This window comes from Branchiostoma floridae, chromosome 9 (assembly GCF_000003815.2).
Source record: "Branchiostoma floridae strain S238N-H82 chromosome 9, Bfl_VNyyK, whole genome shotgun sequence".
Taxonomy (NCBI): Eukaryota; Metazoa; Chordata; class Leptocardii; order Amphioxiformes; family Branchiostomatidae; genus Branchiostoma; species Branchiostoma floridae.
In genome coordinates this window covers 20,726,072-20,753,435 of record NC_049987.1, presented here as the reverse complement: position 1 = coordinate 20,753,435, position 27,364 = coordinate 20,726,072, and the positions used below count along the sequence as shown (strand labels likewise).

At 42.9% G+C, this 27,364-nt stretch overlaps 2 protein-coding genes across 2 annotated transcripts in view; one reads left to right on the top strand and one right to left on the bottom strand.

Annotated features, from left to right (window-relative positions):
• Nucleotides 1–25,534, bottom strand: part of LOC118422281 (zinc finger ZZ-type and EF-hand domain-containing protein 1-like) — a 43,623-nt gene extending 18,089 nt beyond the window's left edge. The window contains exons 1-27 of the mRNA XM_035829800.1: nucleotides 25,028–25,534; nucleotides 23,337–23,509; nucleotides 20,095–20,255; nucleotides 19,326–19,495; nucleotides 18,657–18,794; nucleotides 17,901–18,047; nucleotides 17,316–17,603; nucleotides 16,493–16,657; nucleotides 15,842–16,107; nucleotides 14,501–15,117; nucleotides 13,945–14,007; nucleotides 12,656–12,772; nucleotides 11,418–11,596; nucleotides 10,378–10,624; nucleotides 9,518–9,639; nucleotides 8,062–8,186; nucleotides 7,425–7,598; nucleotides 6,878–7,030; nucleotides 6,241–6,364; nucleotides 5,190–5,404; nucleotides 4,532–4,694; nucleotides 3,816–4,033; nucleotides 3,362–3,458; nucleotides 2,221–2,292; nucleotides 1,442–1,639; nucleotides 951–1,055; nucleotides 487–594 (exon numbers count right to left, since the gene is read on the bottom strand). Of these exons, the coding sequence (XP_035685693.1) occupies nucleotides 487–594; nucleotides 951–1,055; nucleotides 1,442–1,639; nucleotides 2,221–2,292; nucleotides 3,362–3,458; nucleotides 3,816–4,033; nucleotides 4,532–4,694; nucleotides 5,190–5,404; nucleotides 6,241–6,364; nucleotides 6,878–7,030; nucleotides 7,425–7,598; nucleotides 8,062–8,186; nucleotides 9,518–9,639; nucleotides 10,378–10,624; nucleotides 11,418–11,596; nucleotides 12,656–12,772; nucleotides 13,945–14,007; nucleotides 14,501–15,117; nucleotides 15,842–16,107; nucleotides 16,493–16,657; nucleotides 17,316–17,603; nucleotides 17,901–18,047; nucleotides 18,657–18,794; nucleotides 19,326–19,495; nucleotides 20,095–20,255; nucleotides 23,337–23,509; nucleotides 25,028–25,351 (4,929 nt within the window). The 5' untranslated portion in view covers nucleotides 25,352–25,534. The remainder of the gene's footprint in view (nucleotides 1–486; nucleotides 595–950; nucleotides 1,056–1,441; nucleotides 1,640–2,220; nucleotides 2,293–3,361; nucleotides 3,459–3,815; nucleotides 4,034–4,531; nucleotides 4,695–5,189; nucleotides 5,405–6,240; nucleotides 6,365–6,877; nucleotides 7,031–7,424; nucleotides 7,599–8,061; nucleotides 8,187–9,517; nucleotides 9,640–10,377; nucleotides 10,625–11,417; nucleotides 11,597–12,655; nucleotides 12,773–13,944; nucleotides 14,008–14,500; nucleotides 15,118–15,841; nucleotides 16,108–16,492; nucleotides 16,658–17,315; nucleotides 17,604–17,900; nucleotides 18,048–18,656; nucleotides 18,795–19,325; nucleotides 19,496–20,094; nucleotides 20,256–23,336; nucleotides 23,510–25,027) is intronic.
• A 165-nt stretch (nucleotides 25,535–25,699) lies between these two features.
• Nucleotides 25,700–27,364, top strand: part of LOC118422280 (peroxisomal acyl-coenzyme A oxidase 1-like) — a 6,174-nt gene continuing 4,509 nt past the window's right edge. The window contains exon 1 of the mRNA XM_035829798.1: nucleotides 25,700–25,842. Within this exon, the coding sequence (XP_035685691.1) occupies nucleotides 25,722–25,842 (121 nt within the window). The 5' untranslated portion in view covers nucleotides 25,700–25,721. The remainder of the gene's footprint in view (nucleotides 25,843–27,364) is intronic.

Here is a 27,364-nt window from a genome sequence, read left to right as displayed (position 1 = left end):
TGGTGCTGAACACCATCCACATACATGGTAACAGACTGTTCTTGGTGCTGAACACCATCCACACAAATCAAAACAGACCTGTCTTTGGTGCTGAACACTATCCACATAAATTGGAACCAGCTTGTTCTTGGCTCTGAATGCCATCCACACACATTAAAACAGACCTGTCCTTGGTGCTGAATGCTATACACACATTACAAAAGATCTTTCCTTTGTGCTGAACACCATCCACACACATTAGAACAGACTTGTCCTTGGTGCTGAACACCATCCACACAGATTTTCCCTAACATCAGCTTACCAGTATGTATGATATACAGAATTAAGTATCAAGTGGTGAAAGAACAAATAAACTTAGTAATGTAGAGCAAGATACACTGAGTAAGATATTGTAACATTGTAACATTGTTGCTATGTTTCTCTTGTACAGTTGTATTTCAGGAAGATAAGCTGCTAGACTGATGGAACATCACAATGTCAAAGTACCTGGAGCAGGTCATAGGTTGCATTCAGGTGCTGTGCCCCATTGCCTTGTGGGAAGGTATTGACAACGTTGACGAGTCGTCGGACCAGGGTGTAGTATGATGTGCGAACCTGTAGAGATAATACAAATAGGTTTTACTTTAATCTTCGTTGTGAGTGTGTGTAGTACATGCATGTACTGAGAGTCACCACATAAGAATGTTTCTGCCAATCTGCTTGTCTATAAATTCTGTCCTAGGTTTTAGTGAAATGGTTTTGCTGTAACAGTTGTACATGTACATGTACCTCAATCATTTTTCCTTTGTAGGCAGAGGAGTTGAGAAAATTCATACACCACTCTGTAATATAGCAACTCAACAACCAAGGGTAGGTATAAGGGATCAATGTAGAAAATGTACAATGATGCATTTATTTGAATGTATTTAATCATTAGAATAAAAGAAGATTTGCCCCCCCCAAATGCTGACCTGAGCTTCCAGGTCGAGCCCACAGCCCTCCATGCCGCTGGCATAGTGTGGGGGGAACTGTTGCTGGGAGCACAGGAGCTCCTGAAGGAACAGCACCACTGGCACCTGGGGAGGTAAAGAAGATAATATTCAAATTTTGAACATGTCCATTTTGTAGCCAGAAGTAGAGGCTTGGTATTTCTGTATCTATATAGCCGGTATAACCGCCCTTCGGCGTAACACACCAGCTAATGACCAGCTATTTGACCTTGAAGATGCCCTTTACCAAGGCAATTATGTGACTATGAGATGGTTGAAGTTAGTACCTGGTACATGTACATGTCTAAGGTTGGACAGAACATTGTAGTAGTTAAACAATTACTATAGGGTATCTGTAGTTGATATAGATACAGAAAGAAATGTAGCTACTACACATTGTTACATGCTACGGTTAAGTAACAGTTAAGTAGTATCTTCCTAAAGAAAGAAACAAAAAACAAAGTGTCTGATACCTGGAAGTCTTTAGGCTCAGCCATTGTCTTTAAGTACTCGGCAGCAAACTTGTAGGCGTCTGCGACAGTTTGAGCTTTCTGCAGCCTTTCCTGCAGCAGCCGCTCCACCTTGTCTTTGGTGATGCTCACGTCTCGCATGAAGTCCAGCACCAGTTTGAAGGAGGCGTACTGATCCTCTGCCTCACGGCCGATGTAACTCTGACATAAAGACCATTATAACCAGTATTCAAATGGAGAAGGGGGCAGAGATGCGATCACAGGAGCAAGAATAGACATCAAGCTAAATATGGTTTTACTGGAACTTAGCAGCTTCCTTCAGCACTAATTTGTAGGCCTTTCTACAAAGGGTTAAGGAAAATAAGCAGAACATTGCTGCATCTCTGTATGGCTTTCAGTCTTATTGATTGGAATCTGACCAACAGGTGAAAACTGAATTTGCAATCTCACACCAAACAATTAACGCTAGTTCACCTTTATCGGTCGGGTAACCTATATCCATTGCTTTTAAAAACAGGGTATTTGGGGATATCAGGCCGATGGACGTTGGTTTCAAATTGAAATATTTTCAGTATATTGCAGTTTAAAACTACCACCCATCGACTTGATGTGCCTAAATACCCTGTTTTGAAAAAAAACGGATATAGGTTACCCCGCGGATAAAGGTGAACTAGCATTAAGTAACTGCTGTCTATTGAACAAAAAGATGTGGCAAAAGACGTTCCAGAACTAGAATCAGTACAAAGTCCATGGTTAGTTTGTTTCCCCTGTGCCAAACTTACGTCCTGCTGCAGACCATAGGTGGTCCCCAGTCCTTGGGCAGGGTTGGGAGGGTGGAGCACAACAGCATGGAACTGACAGCAGAGGAACAGAGCAGCAAACACATGGACAATGGGGGAGGGGGGCGACAGCACACAGGCATGGTGAATGGATAGGCGAGGGGTGACAGAGACAGGGAGAAACAATAACAATATGAGCTTTACTGATTAGGCCACACAAAATTTAATTTCTTAGTTCACAGATTTTTTCATAAAAAGTATGGAGCGAGAGGGCGAAATAAAAATAAAAACAAAAATTGTAAAATGGTTGTGGTAAAGGTAAGGGCTAATCCAAAACATAAAGAATAAAAAGTTTTCGGCTTGAAAAAAGTACAAAAACACTATTACTGTACAGTAACAGCACCTGTTAGTTCAAAATTACAAAGGTAGTATCAGTTTTTATGTTTGTCCCATTCTTCATGAATGAAAAATATAACTGCAATAATAATACCCACATTTTAAGGAGCTTAAAATATAAAGGCCAATTTGCTACACCAGAAAGTTGGTGAATGGTTTTATTAATGGTGAAAATTTTGCTGAGTGGTAATTTTTATTTAAATTTTTTATTATTTTTTTTTCCAAAAATTAGGAGCGAGCAAATCCGTGAACCAAGAAATTAAATTGGTGTGGCCTTAAGGTGCTTGGGATGACAGAAGTAGAAGAAATGCATAATGATATGGATGCCATTTTACAAAATACAAAATGTATGTCATGGGAAAGGACGTTCACTGCTAGAAACACCCTTGTGAAATTTGTCAAAAACATAACTTGATTTTTAACTACTAGCACACAGGGTTTAACAAGTGTTCTAAAATTCCCTTTTAAAACATTTAGTTGCCCAAGGTAACATTTCACTTGACCAAAATTAAACAAAATATTTTTCTTATTTCCACTTCCAGTAATGAAATTCTTTTACTATTGGCACTTTTTTTTCTGTGTTGAACAATGCTTGATGCCAATGTACTACCAAAACAGGGTACAGGGTACATGATTGTGTCTTATGAATGCTACTGCAACAGCACTTGTATCAAAAGTCACAGATGAGCTTTCATGACAACATCGTCTGATGTTAAACTGTTGTCCATATTGGTTCTACCCGACTCACCTGTTTCCTGTTGGCCCTGTCCACAGAAACCTGCCGACTCAGCTTCCTGCTCAGGGACCGCTGCATCTTGGGTCGCAGGTCCGTCTGGGACTCCACTCTGGGAGAAACAAGTGGAGGAAAAACATCTTGAAAGGCTTTTACAAGTAAGTTCCAAGCCATGCTGCTCTTTTTCCACAGGGTGAAGCCAAATCCACTCTAAACATACCCAGCAATTTTCTATTAGAATATTCTGTCCCAAAGAAAACAAGTTGTGAGATGCTGCTTCAGCTCTTGGTATTGCCATACAGAATATTGCAAATGGGCAACAATAGAATCATAAGCAAGAAATCAAACTGTAAACATAGAAGTATTGAGAACGTGCATAAAATGAAGCAACCAAAGTGAGGACAATGCAGAAAAATATGCAGAAAACCAATGAAACTCAGTAGGAAAGAAACCGTCCCCCGAAACATACCTCCCGGACATGCCATACCTGGCCAGGCCAGAGAACTGCAGTAGAAACAGTGCCTTGTCTTTACAGGCTAAAATCAGGTTGTCTGGGGTGGCAAAGAGTTTGGGCGGTGCTTTGTTCTCGTCCTTCTTGTCTTCTGCCTTTTCTGAGTCGGATGACACAATGAGCTTCTGACGCTGATCCAGGAGGTACGGTCGCAAGCTCTCTGCTGCCATATAGGCCTGAAGTAAAACAGTAATTCATATATGAATAAAAATCATCTTAATCCAACTTTCCTCACCTAAAAGCCTGTACATTTTACATGATGATTCCTTGTTTGTGTTAACCATTCAATAAGCATCATGACTGATTTTGTGGTGAGTTGTCAAAAAAAGTGCCAAAATTGTGCCAAAAAGTGCCAAATGTCGGGCAGTGTTGTTAGGGAAATTTCAGCAATTTTGTTTTTAATCAAGTGCCATAATCAGCTCTAGTGTTCAAACCCTAAAAGAAGGATCATGACAAATATGGCATCAACATCAAAGTAATATGACAGTGTACTTTCCAATGAATATTATACAATTAAAAAGAAATAACAAAGATATGATTGATCAAATCTAAGTTTCCAAAAGTTTTCCAAGAGTGTAGATGGGCCTCAACTCTCCATCCCAGGTTTAAAGGCGGGGTCTCTAACTTTCTAACTTCTGTAGAAAGTGACACAGAAAGATTTAAAGACTTCCCACCTGTGTGACACCATCAGGTACAGGCGTCCCCTCCTTCCCCATGTGCTGCTCCACCTCCTCCCGCAGTTCTTGTGTGTGCCACAAGAGGGCGCCGAATATAGCAGCAATGGTACGGTCCAGCAGGTCTCCACCCAGCCGAGGGTTAGGGCAGGCCTCTTGGCATCTAGATATTAACATGAACAAAATTGCAAACATCCAGTAACTATAGCCATGAGTCAAAGAGATCTATAATGTAGATCACCACCTTGCCAAGGCCGGCCTCTTGGCATCTTCATGTTATTTAGAAGTTCAGTCAAGACTATCATGTATTCCAATATTGCTTATGATAATCTCTACAAGGTTCAATCAAGATTAAGTACCAACAAATCTAAACAGTAATATCTACAGGAAACATGAAGAAACAGAAGATTTGGTGATTCTTTGTAAAAAAAACTATGTTTTAGGCCTTCTTATGAATTTCTCACCAATTCTGTCTAATATAGTTTCCTGATTTCCTGTCGGACTTTGGCCTGGGCCAAGCCAGAGGCAAAAACTTTGGACCTGCAAGTCTCCAGTTATACCCTTTTTTACCCAGACCATTCTTGGACCCAAGTCAGCAGGAACAAACTTACACACACCAACACAAAGGTAATACATGTAGAAGACAACCCAGGCTTACTTTGTCAGTAGTTGTCTTGCTGCAGGAGCGTCCACGTTGCCCTCGGCCATGTTTAACAGGAAGGAGTGGACGTCCGTGGTGGCTGGCTGCGAGGTGTGGAGGCCGGACAGAGACCGGGTCAGCCTCCCCACCAGGTATCCTCCCCTGAACAGGGTGCCCCACAACTCATTACGTTGCAGAAGGTTCTCTTCCTCTTTGCTGTCCTTGTCTACAACCTGTGGGCAGCCACAAGAAGAGTTGTAGTGTCTTAACTTAATCAACACTGGTGACTCCACAAGAGGCTAAAATCTAGAGTACCTAACAAGTGTACATTCATTGTATAAGTCATGATGGAAAGAAATAGTCGTCTGAGACACAACGATTTACGCTGTAGAAGGTTTTCTTCCTCTTTGCTGCACTTGTCCCTGTACATGTGGGCAGCCACAAGAAGAGTTGTAGTGCTTTTGATTTAGATAACACTGATGACTTCAAAACAGGCTGAAATCTAGAGTAACTAACAAGTGTACATTCATTGCATAAATATATTAATAAGTTAATACACCATAACGTAAATGCACGAAAATACACCATAACGTAAAGGTAACACACTGCTTTAAAAGAAATCAAGTTCTGAAGAAACCCCATTTCCTGCCGACACAAAGAGACCACAAACACTCGTATAGGACAGAATACTAACTGCACAACAAGAAATAAGCTTCAATGCAGGTACCCCAAGAAGGCACCTTTGAATCATGGACTAATGTTTATCAAGTCAAATGACATTGCAAGTCACCGGCATACACTTTTGAGGAGAATGAGACCAGAAAGCTGAGGCTTGTTGGTTCTGGCACGAATAGCCTTTTGCAAGATGTGGCCTAGGACCCAAGCACTTAATACATGTAGGTACCCGCCTTCTCCAGAGGCACCATGGAGATGTGCTGGTTCTGGCTGGAGTGCTTACAGCAAGCTGCCAGTGACGTAGCTACAGTTCGCTGTACGTAGTGAGTAAGTAAAAACAAAACAAAACATTGACCTGTGCCTTCCCCAGTGCTGTCCCACACAGCAGACTCACCTGTGCCTTCCCCAGTGCTGTCCCACACAGTCTCCCCACCAGCCGACTCAGCCCCAGCTGAAGGTCAAACAGCCACGGCAGCGGCACGTCAGGCGATCCGCGCGCCGTCACCTTGAACTTGTACCTTAGAGGGTGAAAAGGGAAACAGTTACATCCTTGTTCAACACTTAAACGCAAAATACCATTTACCATAATAGTCACGGTAAATAGTAATTTTTTGTAAGGTCTGAGTAGATTAAACAGATCACAATTAAAAACACAATGAGCTTATAGAGCTGGCTTGGTGGAACAATACTTGTCATGAGTTCAAAAGTGGATGCTAGCTGTATAGGAATCCACTGGGAAGTATAAAGTTAAGATGAAGTCCTTCCTGCACCTAATGGTGCCTTGGGCTGCACCCATCTCCTTCTCTGCAGCCCTGGGCCACACATGTGTAAGCCATTATACAGCAGACTGACTGTAGCAAGAGACATACCGTCCTGGAGACAACTCTCCATCTATATGTCTACCTTGTCCCCCCAACGACCAGGAGGGACTAGGTAGGTAGGTAGGTAGGTACAGCAGGGGCTTGGGAAATATATGATAATCATATATTTATCCAGCACTGAACCACAGCTTTATTTGTGCCCAAACTTACCCCCACTCATTATTGCTGCTGTCGGAGTGAAAGAGGAACTGCAGCCGGTGACTCCCGCGGAACGTGACCTTCAGCGGCCATTTCTCTGTCCCGACCTTCTGGTCATAGCGGGTGCGCACACCTCGGGCGTCTGTGAACTCCAGGTAGTCATACCTGATGGAAAACATGAAAATCAGAGATAAGTTTTCAAAAATACCAAGTTGTAAGCATAAAAAAGTACGTTTTATGCATGTACACAAATGTCATGTACATACTTGTTGTAAGCAGATGGGAATTTTGTTGAGAAGATTGTGTAAAGTTATAGGAAAGCTTTGAAGCAGGATTTGCTATTTCAAAACACAAAACATGGTGAGCTTGGATCAATTGCATTGAAAAGTACTCAGAATTTTTGATGGAGAAAGATGACATCATAAGTTGTATTTCTGGATTCTGATGCATGAAGAAAGTACATGACATTGTATGAGATTGTAGTACTTGTTTCACAGTTAAGGAAAAATTGAAACTACAATGATGGTTTAAAAAGCCCCAAAAAGGGATTCTCCTCCACCTCTTCTCTGTCTCACTCCTCTGATCAAACTCCACCACGAAGTGCGTGGCCCCGGGACATGTGAAGATCTGAGTGGAGTGCTGGTTGTTCTCATAGTTGTGTGGAGACTCCACGTGCCAGGTCCTCAACACCACCTGGTCATTCCCGATGGACGACCACTGCTCACTGTCAAGCCTGGAAATATCACAAAGTCTATTTACTCAGTTTTCAAAGGGATTGTAGTTCATTTGGAGGAAAAGTGCACTTTTACCCATACAAATAAATTTTAATTTAACTTAAAAGTATATATTGAGCAACAAATTCACATTATTGAACCTGTGCTTTAACTTGTTTTGCTGACATCTACATCTGTACCCATATACTGAATATCATAACTAAATAAATATCCATCCAAGGCTTCTTGAGTTATGCTGCTCACACACCCACACCCACGCATGCATGCACACACACGCACACACACAAATGCACGTGCACACACACACAAGAACACACACATACACACACACTCACTCACTCACTCACTATCCATTGTTTGATTACACACACACACACACACACACACACACACATACACATGAATACGTAACTTTCTTGATAAAAGCTATTACATTGGCATGGCCTAAGGACCATTCCTTACTTGTAGAAGGTGTTTGCGAGGTTCTTGGCCAGTCTGTGCAGCTCTGCAGCTACAGGCTGTAGTGTGTGCATGGTGGAGACGTGGGGGATGGGCTTCTCACACAGCAGCATCAGCCACACAATCATCTGGGGAGAAAAATGGGAGACTTACTCTTATGTCCAGTGTACAAAATACTTCTCTGAGCCAGGTTGCACAGTGTGCAACCTGGGGCAAAAACAAGGTTGCACAACTACATTTCAAGTTGCACCACCTACAGTTCTCTAACTTCTGAAAAAAAGGTACAATATATATTTATTTATTACATGTTTGGCTTATATGAAACGGAGCTGCCACGGTCCATTTATTTCTTCCAAGTAAATTGACAACAAAATCGAGTTCTGAGGATCAAAATCTAAGTTGCATCCTGTGCAACCTGAGCTTAGAAGAAACTTGCACCAAGGAAAAAGTGGTTGCAGTGTACAAGTGTGCAAGTGTGTATTTTGCACGATGATGTCCCAAATAAACAACCGCTCAGGAATAAACATACCCTTCAGACAAATCTTCACAATCTAATATACGTTCTGGAAGAAACGTGACCCCAGAAAACGACCAAATTGACACCTAAACCATCCCCATCTGGGGAGAAAAATGGACACTTAGGCACTGATCATGATGCAAAAATCAAAACTGTTTAATTTGTTTTGGTAAGCAAATCCGGATTTACTTTTGAGCATGAATGCTCCAAAACAGATTCTAGGCGGATTCTTCGGTGGTTTTGAAAAATCCAGTTTTGAAGCCTGGTCCAGGGTAGATTTTCAGGCAAAAAATATGGCCAGATCACTGGAGACTTTAAAATCTGGGGATCATCTAGCATTGGGCTAAAGTTGTTTAAACAATAAATGTTTACCACCTTCTCTGGCGCAGACTAAATCTATGCTAGATCTACTTCTCCAGGAGGCTCTATCCTTCATAATATTTTGAAATGCAAGTCTTGGACCTGGAACGTGACATCAAAAAGTTTGTTGATGTTGGCCAAAATGCAAATATCCAAGTCTTGGGGACCATAGAATGATATCACTTGCTAAGATGTCACAATGACTTGTATGATTGTGTGATTGGTGGGCTTCTCACACAGCAACATCAGCCACACAATCATCTGGGGAGAAAAATGGGAGACTTACTCTTACTGTACTAGTATGTCCCAAATAAACAGCCCCTCCAGAATAAATAAAGAGTGAATCCGGATTACACGTACATCTGGGTATGTGGGATCATAGTTTGTGGCGTTACATGGGAAAGTGAAACTTTTTATAGCTTTCAATTGGATACTTCAGACACATTTTTAAAGGTAAAATGGGCAACGCTGTCCAAATAACTTTGTTGATGTTGGCTAAAATGCAAATATCTATGTCACGGTGACCATAGAATGAGGTCACTGGTTTAAATGTCACAAGGACATATTTGTGACTGGTGGTACCTGTGGCAGTGCTGTGGCTATGAAGGAGTGCTGCAGGTTGGCCAGCGCAGCTTCAGCCTTCTGTCCCATCTCTACAAGATTCCCCAGCAGCTCTGTGCAGTGGCGACTCAGCAGGAATGTGTCTGGGGAGAGGTAACAAAGGGATATCAGTCAGATACTTTATTATTAATACTTTCTTTTGGAAATGTATTCCAATCCAAAGTTATGTTGACATTGCAATCCTTTCCTTAAAACAGTCTGTACAGACTCCCTGGTGCATGTGACCCCTTGCGAGCTTGCTGGGTCAGCAGCTCTGTACAGTGGCAACTCAGCAGGAATGTGTCTGGGGAGGGGTAACAAAGGGACATTGCTCAGACACCTCCTCATACTTTCTTTATATGTGTCCTGATCCAGTACTTGCTTCTTATAAAAAAGCCAGTCTTTCACAGGTTGTGGTATGGAAAGACAATAATGTAATGTAATACTATAGAAGACATAGGTTCAATGTACCGCAGCATTTAAGCAAATTCCAAAAAGTACATGTGTAATGAACAGTATGCTATGGGTTAACATCTTTTACTTGAAATTGCGATCATTTTCAAGACAGGGGGTATGTATAAACTTCCAGAAACATGTGATGATAGACAAAACTCACATTTCTGTAACAGTGCATATTGCATCAAGGAGTAACAGTACTGAAGGCTGTTACATTTTTTTCAATGCTTTGCACTCACAAAATCAGTTGTTTTCCCTTTCCTTAGCATTTTTCCTTTATTTTCCCTTGTCTACTTGTACTGGGCACTTGTGTTGTAACTAACCCATGCGCAATCTGCTGTTAATCTCTGAAAAGAGGCAGTAAGGAAGAAGAAGTTAAAACTCACATTTCTGCAGCAGTGTAGTTGCCAGCCCCACAGACTCCTGTGCGGGCGGGACCTTGCCATCCTCTCCCTCCATCTGCTTGCAGCACCAGGTGGCCAGGCTGCCCTGCAACGAGCACAGCAGACGCACGAGGAACGACGCGCGACCGTCGGAGCCCCTCTCTCCAGCCAGCGTCGATGAGCATTCCCGGTGGGCCACGGACAGGAGGGTGTCCATCACGGCAAGTGCCTGATCGACTTTGAAGTCCTCCTAGAGGTGAGAAACATTCTTGATAAACAGGTATGATACATATAGAATACAACACGGAATACACCAAGCTGGTGTGTTACGCCGAATGGCGGTTATACCGGCTATATAGATACAGATACAGATACAGATACAGATATTCTGTATCACCCAAGGTATCAGCCCGACCTGCGGGAGGGCTGAGACCGAGGGTGATGCGGAATACACCGTGTTGTATTTTGTATATGTCATACCCACCTGAGAAAACCCCTGTTTTGATGCGAAATGCACCAGAAGTTGAACAAATTTGGTGCCCTCGAACAAAAAAGTGTTGCAACAGCAATGTTCCAACGTCCAAATCAGGTATTCGAATTGCCAACCGTGCCGTATTCGGCCCGCTCGAAACAGTTCGATCTATTCGAATGGAGCCTGTGTGATACGCCTTTCGAACCGGTCTGATACGGAAGGTCCGGAACACCGGTATCGAACGTTTTTGCGTCACAGGTATGACATAAATTGTATAATATGTAAATTAAGGTTTATATTCTTTGTTTTTGAAAAATGGAGTGGGGTTAGAGATATAAAGTCAACAGACCATAGTTTCAAACTGCAATATTTTGAAACCACTGTACAAAACAGGCATGTTATGCCTAAAGACGGTTTATTGTACATGCAAAACTAACTAACAAACAAGACTTTACCTTTGTATCAGTAGTGGCCAATGCCAGTATGCTTTGTTCCACACTGAAGAACAGAAACATTCAAGAATAACTTGAGTAAAAGTAAGGTTCTTAACAACAGGATCTACAATTTGTACCTTTGAGTCTGCAGTGGGCAGCGCCAGTAGCCCGCTGGGGTCCACACTGCTGAAGAACTGGCAGAGCGACTGAAACGTCAGCACGGCGGAAGCCGGCTGCTCCTGACTGGAGATGGTCTCCATCATCTGGAACAGCTGTTTACGGCGGGCGTTCTTGTCGGGGAAGAACACCGACGCTCCTGTGGGGGATAGAAAATTTCCTTTGTCTTACTCACACATAATGCTTATTCTTAGTACAATGCTGTACTTTCTGCCAACACAAAGCAGGGCTCGAAATTCATTTTTGGGATTAGGTGCACTGGTACACCCAGCTTAAAAATTTTTGGATGCACCACTTAAATTTAAGTACAATGTCAGAAAAACCTAATATTAAAACATAGTTACAAGCTGTCAAATTCTTAAACTAGTACCATCATGACAGACTTTTTTTATTATCTTTCTAAAACTTTGATGTCAAGAATATGATGTATACTAGTATACTTTGATATCTTTACATACATAAGCCTAAGAAAATATTTGGGTGCACAAAAAATAATTGGGTGCACAGCTCTAATTTTGGGTGCACATGCACCCAGTATTTCGAGCCCTGCAAAGGTATACAGGATCAATACTGATGACCAATCACTTCAGAAGGTAAACTTGCAACAGTAACGGACATGTGATCTTGCGGATACAGGGAAGAACACAGGTGCTCCTGTCGGTGAGAAATGGACAATGTCCTTTGACACTTAATCACATGTAACACTTGTTCTTAGTACAATGCTAATAAAACTTTCTTCCAACAGAAAAGTACACACAGATTAAATTTCAACGACCACTGTTGCCTTCTTCAGGATCAATACTGATGACCAATCACTTCAGAAGGTAAACTCGCGAGAGTAACAGACGTGATCTTATTAACACTTGATCTTGTGGATACGGGGAAGAACACAGATGCTCCTGTGGTGGAAATGGAAAATTTCCTTTCTGTCTTAATTACATGTAACACTTATTCTTGAATAATGAGGGAGAGGCTCTTCAGTAATTGTTTTCAAATTGCAGAAAAGCCACACAAAAAAAGAAAAGAAGAATTGGAAGTGTCATTACATTCTGTTCACCTTGTCTGCTCCTAATTTTTTAAAACACTTAATGTAGTTTTACGGCTTTGTTAGGCCTAGAAGTGGGAAGATTTAAAGCACTGCATAATGCAAATTGCACAATAAACACATGTAAATTTAATAATTGTGTGCAACACTGACCGTCTAAGATGACCTGCTCGGCTACCACCTTGATGGGCTTCAGGTGTTTCTCAGCGCTGTCCACCACATCACACAGGTGTGTAAACATGGCACCTGCCGCAATCTCACCTGAGCTGTCTGGGGACGAAGAGTTGTGATCGAAGGTTAGCAAGGTGGAGCTGGCAACGGAAACTGGTCAACCCAGATGGTATTAGTACAGCAGGCACTGTGGAACAGGCTTTAAGCCAGACAGCCGTACAGGCGTACATTGTACGGCCTGTTAAAAAAATAACTCAAATTGTACGGCCTTACACTGGGGAGCACATCCTCTGATAAGCATAAAATTCTGATTGACCAGGGATGCTACAGGTCACATGTGGCCTGTCTGACAGTAAATTTACTTCATTGCCCAAAATTTGCACCTCAAGCTGTGGGAAATGGTGTTTCAGAGAGTTATTAATTTCAAAATTTTCTCAGTGAAGATGTCCCCAGACCCCCTACAAAACTCGCACCTGCAGCGCTCGCCGAACGGCAAGAAATTTTGACACCCTATGATCAAATCCTAGCTAAAAGCCTGCTGTGGAAGTACTAGTAGGTACTCCTTTAGTAAGGGAAGATTTGGTACATGCATGAGTATGGCGATATGCCGGAACAAATAGGTTGTACATGTACAGTAGTATAAACATGACACTGTGAGTAGCCAGTACAGTACAGCTGATAAATCATAATACATGGAGTCTCCATATTATAAGCATATATTATGGATACTTACATGCACATACAGCAGACAAACACGTCGGTAGAACGCACTGCGCCTGCGCGAACCCTGGTGGTTTGGTCAACGTTGCATTGAAATCCCGCTTGTTGCACAGTATATGTTAGAGACATGGTTTCATGTAAAACGTACACGGGATTTTACCCTTATATACGCACATACTTTCTGAAATGCGGCCCTTTAGTAAACCGGGAGTTTAGCATGTCTATACTTTTTGCGCAGGCGCAGTATGTTCCGGTGACGTGCTCAGCAGACATACCATTACATGATACCTTTTTTAACATCAAACTTTCAAAGAAACATGGACAATATTAGAGTGGGGAACGATTGAGCCAAGATTTCAACTCTATCCATATAAGGGACATAGCTATGCAGTCTGTAGTACTGGGAGGGATAAAGATGGAAAGATAGAAAGATAGAAAGACGTAACCTAATTAAAAGTGACATGCAATAATTATAGTAAAATGTAAGCTTGACAAAGCTAAAGAGTAAGACGTTTTGACAGCAGTTCCTTCAGCAACGATAGAGACCCCACCTTTGCGCCTGAGGACCTCAGTTAAGAGCATGTGGGGAGGTAGCAGTGGCCATCGTAACATTACTGCAACAGACACAGGCAGAAATCATAGCAGAACAGTGGGGACGGGGGCAGCAAAACACCTTGGCAGTGGGGAATGGGGTGAGAAGCAAGACCTAGAGCCAGCAGTACAGTACAAAACTGGTACATGTATGACATCGGAAAAGATTCATGTAACAATGATTGCAGAATTTAAAGAAGACAATGCTGAAACAGAAAAATGAGATGGGGATGCAACAAAGAACAAGAAGCACATGCATATGGGAATGGTGAAAGCACATTAAGGTAGAGAGGTGAGAAAAGAACAAGTAACGAGAAGGTCAAATTATAGGTGGTACAATAGGCACAAACAGTGCTCGAAATACGTTGGTCTAATGAAACCACATATTGTAGGTACTAAAGAGAAAGGGAGAATTTTGAGCAGTTAACATTCGGGTCACTGTAGTTTGGCTACAGATTCTCTATCAGTTACTGGGTTAGGCAGCAAAGGGGATGGTTAACAACCTTAAGAACTTACTCTGTTTGGCTTCCTTCTTCTCCTTCTCCTTACAGGCTGCTGCTGTGGCTGCCAGGAATGGGAAACAGCACTTCAGCAGCTGGAGGAGCTTTACTTTCGCGATCCTCTCTCCCCAGATCTTGTCCTTCCCAGGGATGTGGCAGTACAGCTTCCACAGCATCTCTATGGACACCCCAGTCATGTCAATGGTCTGGAGCTTCGACGATCGAAAACCGTCCTTCTTTGCCGGAGCGTCCCGCGTCATGTCAACCAGGAACGACAGCATGCGGATGAAAACGGTCACGGCATCGATCGGGTTGGTGTCGTCCACGGTTATACGACTGGACTGGTTGATGCCGATGTCCTCGGCCGCGTTGGCGGAGTGAGGTCGCTGGAAACCGTAGAATTTCACACCCATTAAGCCCACGCGCTCCGCGCTGTCCGATCGCGGGCCTGTGATTTTCAGGAGGATGAATGTTCCCCGGGTGCACACGTCCATGTTGACGTCGACTTCGTCCCAGTCTTCCTCCAGCGTGAAGAAAGCGATCGGCGTCTCCTCCGCCTTTCCCACTCCCACGCTTCGCATCTTGTTCATGACGTCGTACTGCGATGACGTCATCGTGTCATATTCCTTGAACCTGCAAGGTAGCAAGATGGGTCACTAAATTGTTAGAATTGTAGGCTTACAATCTAAAGGTTTAGGCTTCAAATCTCCAGTAGGCCCCAATGTTGTACCCTTGGCAAAGGCACTTCCTCACCGTAACATCTAGATTTCGTCGGCTCCAGGATTCGTCCAAAAACGTACGTAAACTAGATATCCAGGATTCGTACTTCCGATGCCGTCAATCATGGTGATTGACAGGGCATAAAACAGTAATTATGCATGCCCATGTTTCCATATTTGGGTCGACCTCGAGAGACTCCAGTTACGAGAGTTTTAAACCCAGAAGTGACCGCTGCACTCCCCATGATAGGGATGCCATCTGGATGCTATTAACACGTAACTAGAATGTGACGCTACACGAAAAACAACTGAAAATTAATCCCATCTTTACTAAGTTAAACATTTTTTACATTCATTGCGCAAAATGCGCAAAATAGTTATGGATATCCTTTAGATTAGACTTAAAGCCAGAGGCCCTGCTCTTGAAGAGACCCACACTTTGAGCATGTTAAAGAACTTATGGTCAGCACACAAATTTAAAAGAGAAGGAGTTTGTCTAGGAGTGAGTGGAACAAACCTCACAGTCCAATCTTACGCAGCTAGCAATTCCAGTACCAAACAGATGTGTTATGCCCAAAGGCAATTTACTAAGTTATGCTAGACAAACAAACAAACAAACAACAAATAAACAAACAAACCTTCGGGAATGCGTCTCAATGTCAAAGTCAGCGGCAGCATTGTACAGGAACAGCATCCCTGATTTTGCCCCAGTTCCACCCTTGGGGACCTTGATGCGAACCCTGGTGAGCTGGACAGCAGTTTCACCCTCGGTTTTGAAGAAGAAGTTGACTGTCTTCTTGCCCATGGCTGTGTAGTAAGTTTCTGTGGACCAATCGGAGGTCAGGACGATGGAGGGTGGGCAGTTGTTGTCCTTCTGCCCGCCATCACAGCCAGTAAGGGACAACTGGAAAACAACAACAAGTCAGCGAACTCATAGGGAATCCGGATTTTGAATCACGCAGACACGCCATAGAACTTTACGTGCAGGCAAAACTTTGTGTACCATCAGGCTAAGAGTTTGCCCCCCGTACGTGCCAGTACGGGCAACGTGCCTGCCCTGTACAGCCTGAACATTTTCAGAAATACGTGGCGGATGTGGCCTCCCAAAAAAATGTACGGACAAATTGTATGTACAGCGGGTTGTGCCCTTAGCTTAAGTAGCAATATAGCCACTGAATGATCTGTACAAGGTAAAATTTTGTGCACAAGTCCATAAAGGTTAAAGGCATTCTTTTACTATACATGAACTGCATATACATGTACGTGTACTAATAAGTTAAACTGCCCACCTGTAAGGGGTAGCCATACTTCCTCCAGAAGTTCTCGGTGACCTTGTGCATGGCCTTGAGGAGCGGAACGGCCTGCATCTCCATGTCTTGGTTATCAGCCAGGAGGGACAGCGTCTCCAGGACACTGACCAGCCGGCCACGGGCCAGCGACAGGGACATCAGTACCTGGATGGGACAGAGAGAAATTTGTGGTAAATTAAGTTCACAGAAAGATTCTCTTGCTGGGTGCAACATACCAATTACAATACATGTATATGCCACAATCTGTGTACAATCATTCTTAGCCAGAGACGGAGAGCATCAGAACATGGATGGGAGAAAAAAGTTTCAACTAAATCTTTTAAACCTTAATACTTTAGAAAGATTCTTTTATTGGTTGTAATATGAGGTAAAAATGCTGGTTACAGTATGTGCCGCTTTTGTGTACAGACTATCATTCTTGGGCCAGAGATGGTGACATTAGAATCTACAGGGGACAAAAAAGTGTGAAGACATCAAATCTAGCTTTCCTGAAATCTAGCATTGTCATAGATACATTATGTGTGGACTTTTTATATTCAGTAATCCAAATGTCTTAATCTTTCCAAGTTGAGCATGAAGTCCTACATTCATAAACCATTTTCTGGGGTTTCTTCATCATATCATCATCATCCAGGAGTGCTGGTTGCACGGATGAACATGACTCTCTTCCTCCATCCTTCCCTATCCTCCATAGCCTTGGGCAGATCTTCAGCTGAGCAGCCAGTATCTTCACAAGTACAATGTATCTTAAATCTTTCTAAAAACTGAGAACTGATCTAAGAAAAAACAGACATGAACTTACCAACAGACCATCTGCACTCTGCACTTTCCCTTCCTCTGTTACCACGATTGTCTTCAGGAAGCGCTCTATCTCGTCAAGTAAACCGGGGCTAAGGAACGCTGGGCAGGCCTTGGAGCCGGGGAGGAGGGACAGGGGAGGCATGTGGCGCAGAGCTTCCCTGGTGTGGATCAGAATGGTCTGGGCCAGGGCAGGGTTGGTGGGGATGGAAGCTGTAGCTGTGGAGGCCAGCACTGACAGGTACCACACAGCCGAGGCGTCAGCGATGCTCACGCCTCTGTCTTCAGACATCTAGGAAAAACAAACAAGTTTGACTGTCAATGTCATTGTACAATGTCATCTGATTCAGGAATGCTTGGTATAGTTTAAAATGGAGGTAAAGATGGAAAGCCACTACACTGTGAAAATAGCTACTTACTAGATATTGCTTCTTCTTGTAGAGAATTATTGCCAATTTTTTATCAAACCTTTTTTCATTTGGCAAGATGTTTTCATCTTCATTTGCTAAGACCTTTCTCCATTTGCTGAGGATAAAGGATTTCTTCATTTACTGAGATCTTTTTCTACTTACTAGTAAATGCACAGTACCTTGTATCCAAGAGTCTTGAGACCATGTATGCGGGTGTCACAGCCGTCACTATGGCAACGTCGGATGTTGATCTGGACCACTGGGTAGTGCATCCTGGCGTTCTCCAGCAGGGTGACATCTCCGGTAACATGGCTGGGGATTCGCACCTGCACATGGGGAAGGAAACATGCGAGACGTAGTAGTATCCAGTATTTGATTATACTGGGGTCCCTGACACAAGGGTAGGCAGCAGTCAGCTAGTCTTCACACTGCTCTGTCCAGTGGGCTCACCCTAGATGCACAGGATACTTCACTTGACTTCTTGTTGTAAACAACTAGAAATGCAATGTTTGAAGTGAAATTCAGTGCTATTTCCCTTCACAGTGTACTAGTATCTTTATATGATTTTGTTCTTTTGTTCCAAACAATTTTTTAAAAACAATTCTACATGGAAACTTTTCTGCTAATAAGTATGCAATTTAGCATCTGTAAACTATTTAAACAGATGCCAATCATATGGCATTGCAAAGAAGAAATTCAATTCACTTCCAGCAATGGAGTTCTTGGATCATTGGCTCTATTTTTCTGTGTTGACCCATGCTTGATGCCATGACGGTAAAAAATAACAAGTATCTCAAAACCTCACTCATAGAAATATCTTATTTGCCCGATCGAGCAAGTGGGGTTAGACATGTGCTTGCCTGACCAGCACTTTCACTTGCCCCGGACAATCGGACTAGTGGACTTGTCCGACTCTTATCTTAGAAATGTCTCACCTCTTTAATCTCATGTAAGGATGTTGGACTCTTCCCCACAGACACAGTGACAGTCTGCGGCATGTAGCTCTGGTCTGACGACTGCACGTGGATCGCTAACTGCTTCAGCACCACGTTCGGCTTCATGTGGATTCGCACCTGGAAGAAGAGCAGTGATTGATAAGTTACACAAATATCTGAAACAACTTGATACTGAGCTCAAAAAGAAGATACTAGCTCAACATTTTGTCATCAAATTTCACAGTTTTCCTGCATGTCCTTGTTATTTTAGCCAAATTAACAAATACAGTCAAACTTGTTCTTGTGATCATCTATGCATAAGGACATGGTGACTGTGGTCCCTTAGATAAATTATCCTATTGACACAAGCATTAGTTGGCAACCATATATGGTGGTATGCAATCATGTGGCTGAAGTAATGAATTTCATTTAGACATTGATAGATTAAATGTGGAATGACCAAGTCTGCAACACACTCAGAGAGCTAGGGGCCCCCAGAGTCAACTGGAGATCCTAAATCAGAAATAAAACATGCTAGAGAGAGAGGGGGGGGGTCTACAGCTGCCATGCATCAGCATTGATGCCAATTGGTGATTGATTGATTGCAGTAATTGATTGATTGGTTGATTAGATGATTGATTGATTGATTGATGAAAAGTCCGTCCTCACCCAGTGTGACCGTGAAGTTCCGTCAGACTGCCAGTAGGTGGACATGTCGCCGTCAGTCATGCGGTGGACGTCAGCCTTGTTGGTGGAGACATCGATGCCCTTGTAACACTTGGAGATGACCCTCTGCTCCTGGGTGGGGCTCATGGATATGGTCTCATCTGACTCAGATACTGGAGGGAGGATTATAATGAATGTTAGATTAGCTTTTACAACGAAAGAAATCTTTGGTGTTTGCTGAAAAATGTGTGTCTCACATGGTTGTCATATCTTCTGAATAACATACTAGAGGAACTAGTAGAACATACTAGTGTCAGAGAAAGGAAAATTTAACTAAAATCCAGTTTGGCAATAGTTCATTGATTGAAGGATTGATTGATTGATTGAAGATTCAAACTTACTGGCATCCATCAACCTGTGCAGTTGACCCCACGGGACTGGCCCCACACGACTGAGGTGTTGTTGTTATAGGGTTTGTTTGTCTAAGACCACCATTGTCATGACTGCCGTGATGTTGTTTTGGGGTATTTGTTTGTTAAGTTGTTTATCTGTTTGTTTGTATACTTACTGGCATCCTTCAACCTGTGTAGGTAGTCTCTCAAGACATCCTCATGGCAGAAATGTTGTTGTGTTTGGCGTTATTTATTTATTTATTTGTTTGTATACTTACTGGCATCCTTCAGCCTGTATAGGTAGTCTCTCAGGACAGCCATCCTCGTGGCGGAGATGTTTTTGTTCTACTATTTAATTATTCGTTTGTTTGTATACTTACTGGCATCCTTCAGCCTGTGCAGATGGTCCCTCAGGACCGCCATCCTCATGGCGGAGGTGTTGTTAAACCCGTCCAGGATGGAGAAGGGGAGGGCGGAGCTCGGGGTGCGGTTCCTCAGGAGGAAGTTCAGCATCCGCTTACCGTGCTGGGACACGTTATGTCTACAGATGGGAGGATGACAAACATGGCAGTGTCTTATTGCTTACCATGCTGGGACACGTTATGTTTACAGATGGGAGGACAACAAACATGGCAGTGTCTTACTGCTTACCCTGCTGGGACACGTTATGTCTACAGATGGGAGGACAACAAACATGGCAGTGTCTTACTGCTTACCGTGCTGGGACAAGTTATGTCTACAGATGGGAGGATGACAAACATGGCAGTGTCTTACCGCTTACCGTGCTGGGACACGTTATTTCTACAGATGGGAGGATGACAAACATGGTAGTGTCTTACTGCTTACCGCACTGGGACACGTTATGTCTACAAATGGGAGAGGGACAAACATGGCAGTGTCTTACTGCTTACCGTGCTGGGACACGTTATGTCTACAGATGGGAGGACAACAAACCTGGTAGTGTCTTACTGCTTACCGTGCTGGGACACGTTATGTCTACAGATGGGAGGATGACAAACATGGCAGTGTCTTACTGCTTACCGTGCTGGGACAAGTTATGTCTACAGATGGGAGGACAACAAACATGGTAGTGTCTTACTGCTTACCGTGCTGGGACACATTATGTCTACAGATGGGAGGACAACAAACATGGTAGTGTCTTACTGCTTACCGTGCTGGGACACGTTATGTCTACAAATGGGGGGGTGACAAACATGGTAGTGTCTTACTGCTTACCGTACTGGGACACGTTATGTCTACAGATGGGAGGACAACAAACATGGCAGTGTCTTACTGCTTACCGTGCTGGGACACGTTATGTCTACAGATGGGAGGATGACAAACATGGCAGTGTCTTACTGCTTACCGTGCTGGGACACGTTATGTCTACAGATGGGAGGATGACAAACATGGCAGTGTCTTACTGCTTACCGTGCTGGGACACGTTATGTCTACAAATGGGGGGGTGACAAACATGGTAGTGTCTTACTGCTTACCGTACTGGGACACGTTATGTCTACAGATGGGAGGACAACAAACATGGCAGTGTCTTACTGCTTACCGTGCTGGGACACGTTATGTCTACAGATGGGAGGATGACAAACATGGCAGTGTCTTACTGCTTACCGTGCTGGGACACGTTATGTCTACAGATGGGAGGATGACAAACATGGCAGTGTCTTACTGCTTACCGTGCTGGGACACGTTATGTCTACAGATGGGAGGATGACAAACATGGCAGTGTCTTACTGCTTACCGTGCTGGGACACGTTATGTCTACACATGGGAGGATGACAAACATGGCAGTGTCTTACTGCTTACCGTGCTGGGACACGTTATGTCTACACATGGGAGGATGACAAACATGGTAGTGTCTTACCGCTTACCATGCTGGGACACGTTATGTCTACAGATGGGAGGACAACAAACATGGCAGTGTACGTCGATGTAAGTTAGACATCCAGGTAATAAGATACACCAAAAAGTAGTTATTCAAGCAACTGGATATGGTTTAGGAAATGGTCTGACGTTTTGGATAGAATCCACTATCCTTCGTCAGTGACACTGAAGTGATCTGGAAGAAACAGGTCTTACTGCCTTAACATGGTAGTGTCTTACCGCTTACCGTGCTGGGACACGTTATGTCTACATAGGAGGACAACAAACATGGCAGTGTCTTACTGTTTACCGTGCTGGGACACGTTATGTCTACAGATGGGAGAATGGGAGAAGGACAAAAATGGTAGGGTGTTATAATATTGTACTGTAACACTCTCAGCAGTTTGGAGTGAGGCCCTTTCCTACCCTGTTCAGCATCCGCTTACCGTGCTGGGACACATTATGTCTACAAATGGGAGGATGACAAACATGGTAGTGTCTTATTGCTTACCGTGCTGGGACACGTTATGTCTACAGATGGGAAGACGACAAACATGGCAGTGTCTTACTGCTTACCCTGCTGGGACACCAGATCACTGGTCATGGACTAGCTACACACATGTAGGGAAAATCCCAGGCCCTAACCAATGGCTATTAGTATAAGAATTGGCTTGGCCCTGGGAATTGGCTACGATACATGTAATACAACAAAACCAATGATTCCTTACAATTGTAGTAATAATACTGTACAAGTAATAGATAGAAGATGGGTGTGGCTTGATTATATGAAAATAGGGGCTGTCCCACCCACAAGGGGGTTCCTTTAACGCCCCCACCCACACCCATCTTCTATCTATTACAAAGAATCAAACTGTTTTATTTAGTTTGATGGCACCGCCTCAATTTGTTCCTGTCTGTAAAATATTGCACAGTTTGTTATTTTCTGAAAATCTGGTTCTGTTTTCCAGTTATAGAAATCATTAAACTGTTGGCTACTTTTATGACATTGGGTCTTTGTGTCTTAATCCTCTCTACTCCACTAGGAGGCAATTAGCACAGTGTGTGAGCCAACCAGTGGTGCAGAAAAAGTGTTGTACTATTAAAAAAGTGTTGTTCTATGAAAAAAGTGTGGTTCTAATTTATGCAAATGAGTTGATAGTGCCACACTTTTTTTCATAGTACCAAACATTTCTGCACTATGGGGATACAAACACAGTAATTCAAGGGCTCTGATTGGCTGAGGGGTAGTGGCCATGTTCTAAATGAGGAGTTTATTGTAATTTCTACAGTCAATCGTATAGTGGCAGTTAGCCTTGTAGGATTTTGAAATGCCAGTAGGATGCAAATACTCTACGAAACAGATCTGTTAGTATAAGAGTCAGCTTAGCCTTGAGGATTGAAACAATACATAAAATACAACAAAACACATGATTATTTACAACTGTAGTACACATACTGTACAACAGGGTTGAAGCCAGCCAGAAATCATTTTCCTTCCCCTAGATTTGAATGACTTTGACACAGCATTCCTAGGGGGTCCGGGGACATACTCCCAATGAAAATTTTGAAATCTAGACCCTTTGATGAACGCTATTTCCTGCAATTTTAGGGTTAGATTTTGCTTACAGAGGACAGAATGGGCAAAATTTTTTTCCATCCCCAGCTGCAAAATTCCGTCAAAGGACAGAAGGACGGATGCTGGCTACAACCCTGCTGTACAATGTACATGTAGTTTGGTCCCCACCTGTCTGATGCAAACACATCCACGAAGCCCGGGGTGAGGATACAGGACTGCAGCGTGCGCACCACGTAGTTCAGCTCCCCTTGCAGGTCAGCACCGTTGGAGGACTTCAGCGTCTCCAGCATGGCCTGAACCTCCGTGGTGCCATCTCCTTCTGTGTCAAACTGGACAAACGCCTGCACAGCAAGGCACAAAATCTATCAATATTGTTATTACTTACATTCAAATTCAAGATCTGTACTATTATGAACACCTGATAAGTCTGATAAGTGAAAAATGTGAAAGTGATATTGATCCAATTTTGCTCACTGAAAAGTTATTCTTCCACTGGTCAAGAAAAAGAAGACAGGCACTACGTGGTACATGATTATAGTTCCAGAGGCAGACCACTAACCAATAGACTTCACATGCTACCTTTTACTTTCACTTTTCTTGTGGCATTATGTATCTTTTCTATGTCACTGAATCTTCTAATACAATGTACTATAGTAATAATTCATTCCATCTGGTGATGATATAAGATTACATTAGAAAAGCTAACCTTACTCAAGTTATTGTTAGTAGATGTAGATAAACTGTGAAACCTGTCAATTTTCTTATACAGTATATCCATATTAATATGTATGTATATGTGTGTATGTCATTGGCTTGGTAAATGTACTCCACTTTGTAAGCTAGCCCCATCCTCTCATTTAGAATGTCGGACGACTCGGACCATTACCAACTCGGCCCAGTCAACTCGGCCCATCTGCCGGGACAACTCGGACCAACCCCCCTGGACAGCTATTTAATTGATTTTTTTCGAAAATGTAATCCCAACACTAGTTTTATATGTATATACTCTGAAATGAGAAAACTGTAGGTTGGATTGATTGGATTGTGTAATTCATCGAAGTTTTCGGCATTCCAGGCGGCGCACATTAGGTCGTTGACCCCGAAATACGCAGCGTGTGTGGACACGTGGATAGGTGTGAGGCGCTTCTAATAGAGGACAGTAGTAAACTTTATCATTACTTGCTCTTCGGAATAGTTTTAGACAAATAAGATGTGGGTATTGATCAGAGTATGAGTCATTCTTGTTGAAGATTAATTGCTAATTAAGAATTTTTTCAAGCCGACCGTGTCCACTTTGTTTTAATATCGCGGTTTTAATATCGCCGGCGCCCGCGGTACATATGATACTAGATCAAAGGACCGCCACTCTGTATGACCATAACTTCTGACGTTCTAGTAGTAGCAGCTGTGGACAATCTTTATAATACTAGTACAAATGTACCAAGAAATGTCAAATTAACTTTTTTTCAAAAGATAAGTAATTTGGTCCGACTGGTACATGGGGGTGGTCCGAGTTGACCAGGGGGGTGGTCCGAGTTGACCAGATTTTCAATGGGCCGAGTTAGTAATGGTCCGAGTCGTCCTGATTCCTCTTTCTACATCAGAATCGCTTTCCTCTTACTCATGTTACCCGAAGAGACTATGACGTAATGAACATTGCTATGTTGCAAAACGCAAATATTTAGCCTCGACTTGTTTTTGCAGACTTTTTTTGCAGAGTTTTTCTAATCTTTTCAAGGGTGCCAAAGGTCTGGGTGAACAGATAAAGTGACAAATCGATAGAAAGACGTACAAAAACATGTACAAATGCAAGCGAAAGCAGTACTTCTGCTTTTAGATAGCTAGTATGACGTCCCGACCTGTTCGCTCTCCTCCCTGCCCACTCCCCGGTTCATCAGCACGTCACAGAACTGAGACAGCGACACGGTCTCCTCGTTCCTCGCGCTCCTGTCCTCCAGCCAGCGGATGAGGTGCCCCTGGTGCTGCTGAAGAACGTTCTCCGGCAGCCCGTCCTTGATCTTCGAGGCGGCATCGCGAAGCTTCCCGTGATCGAACAGCAAGTCCAGATCGAAACTCTTCTTCCCGCCCCTGGTTTGGGCCGGATCGTGCGCCTCCTCGCCATCAGAGGGCTCGTCCGAGAGAAAGTCGTCGTCGCTGTCGCTTTGGCTGACGTTGTTTCCCATTTTCTATCCTTAAAAGTCGTTGTTTTGTCCGTTAAAACAGAATAGTTGTAGGAGAAACATCAGAAAATTTTCCAGCCTACGATTTTTCCGCCATCTTGAATGCTGACTGACCTGGGTTGGGTCATTGGATTAGTTCATTACAGAATAGGCGGTGTATTTCTGTCAATCTCATATAAATACATAGAATAGAAAAAAAAATTGCACATAAATATATTCTATTATATATTAAAAGTATTAAATGTGATTAACTAACTTTGATTGAGAACGGATAGTACAGTTTCTACCTAGGTAAATAAATACTCTGCTCTCTCTAACGTTACATGATAGTGCTACAGTCCGTTCACCTTTGCCCTACTAAAACAAGAGAGAAATGGCAGGACAGGTGAATCCAGACTTGGCGAAGGAGAGACAAAATGCCAGTTTTAACACCCAGGAACTCACCAACCTTCTTTATGGCGGGGCAGAAAAAGTGAGAAGAAGGCGGTACATCGGTAGGAAAGACTGTCATATTTTCTTCAGCGTTTTTAAACAGGTTTAACTTAGGCTCAAAAGTTACAAACCTCTCTCAGCTCTCAGTAACGTAGGCGTTTCCTTACCTGAAATTGTGAAACTTTTTTTTTTTTCCCAAGAAACTTGCTGAGTAGTAAAGAATCAAACATAACGCAATCTGCTTTTCTCTACTTTGCAAATTGAGGAATCTTTTTACCGAGTAATTTTTACTCATAATCAAGGTCGATTGTTACGAATATTAAAGCTCAAAGGTTATATAGGTTCTAGGGTCAACGTCCTTACGGTTGAGTAGAGAAGACTAGAGTAGGCATCTTCGGTTTGGTAGGAGTTGTTACTCTATGGAATCTCTCCTCATGAAAATATATTCTTTGGTATACTTCACTCCGTGTGTTTCATTTAGTCTGAGTTCAACCTTTCTGACTGCTTAGATTTCATACTCAAGGTAACTTTTTATTTTTTGCCGGGGCGCCGCAGGCGCCCGGCTTTGTCCCCGGTTTAATGGTTCGTCCTTGGATGGGTCTGCTATGGTCGCAAAATGTACCGTGCGTTTTTACGACAATTCTCAGCCCTTCTCAGCCCTTCAAATAAACGCAATGTACCGTGCGTTTTTACGACAATTCTCAGCCCTTCTTAGCCCTTCAAATAAACGTTGTAAGAATACTGTTTATCCATGACCTCTACTCGTACAGAAAACATTGCAGCGCTCATTAGCAAAGTCTAGGAAAGGAAAATGTTTCTTGATTTGCAGTAAAACACTGGTCATGTAACATTTGAGGAGTTGTCGTTAAATCGCACGGTTCATTTTGCGATAGCGTTGACGGGTCCGGGTATTTAGCGGAATAACCCGGAATAACCCGGAATAACCCGGAATAACCTTAATAAAGGATGAAAGCTACCGAAATACAGTGTGCTTTGATAAGTTAAGATCGCAGAATGCAATATTTTGGCATAAAATAATGTATATATGGCCATGGGAACAAGAAATATTACGGTTATTCCGGGTTATTCCGGGTCATTTCGGGTTATTCCGGTAAATACCCTCACGGGCGTTGACGGTGCGGAGGAGGTGAGATTTTTATCGTACAGAAATTGGTACAGTTTGTAAAGTTATCTTTCTGGAATTCGGATGTATTAAAATATAACATTACATTCTAAGGCGTAGTGTCATGTGAGTAAAATGAGCACGACATTTGACGAAAGATTTTGTGGAGGGTATACAGTCAAGTTTATTGTGCAACGATTGGAACAGTTTACGTGCGGGTGGGAGGGGGGCGTGCGTCTATATATGCAGCTGTAGGAGGTCCTGCAGGACATTTTCGATCGTAAGAGTAACGTACAATTTGAAAAGATAGTGATCATGAATTCGGACACATTGAAACATATTTCCAAGGAACGGTATATAGTTTTTTTAGTAAAACCAGTGTGTGGGGATTGACGAGAATTTAGATAGTTTAATGGTGCACTGTGCTTGAGCCGATGCGAGGCATTATGCAGGGCATTTTG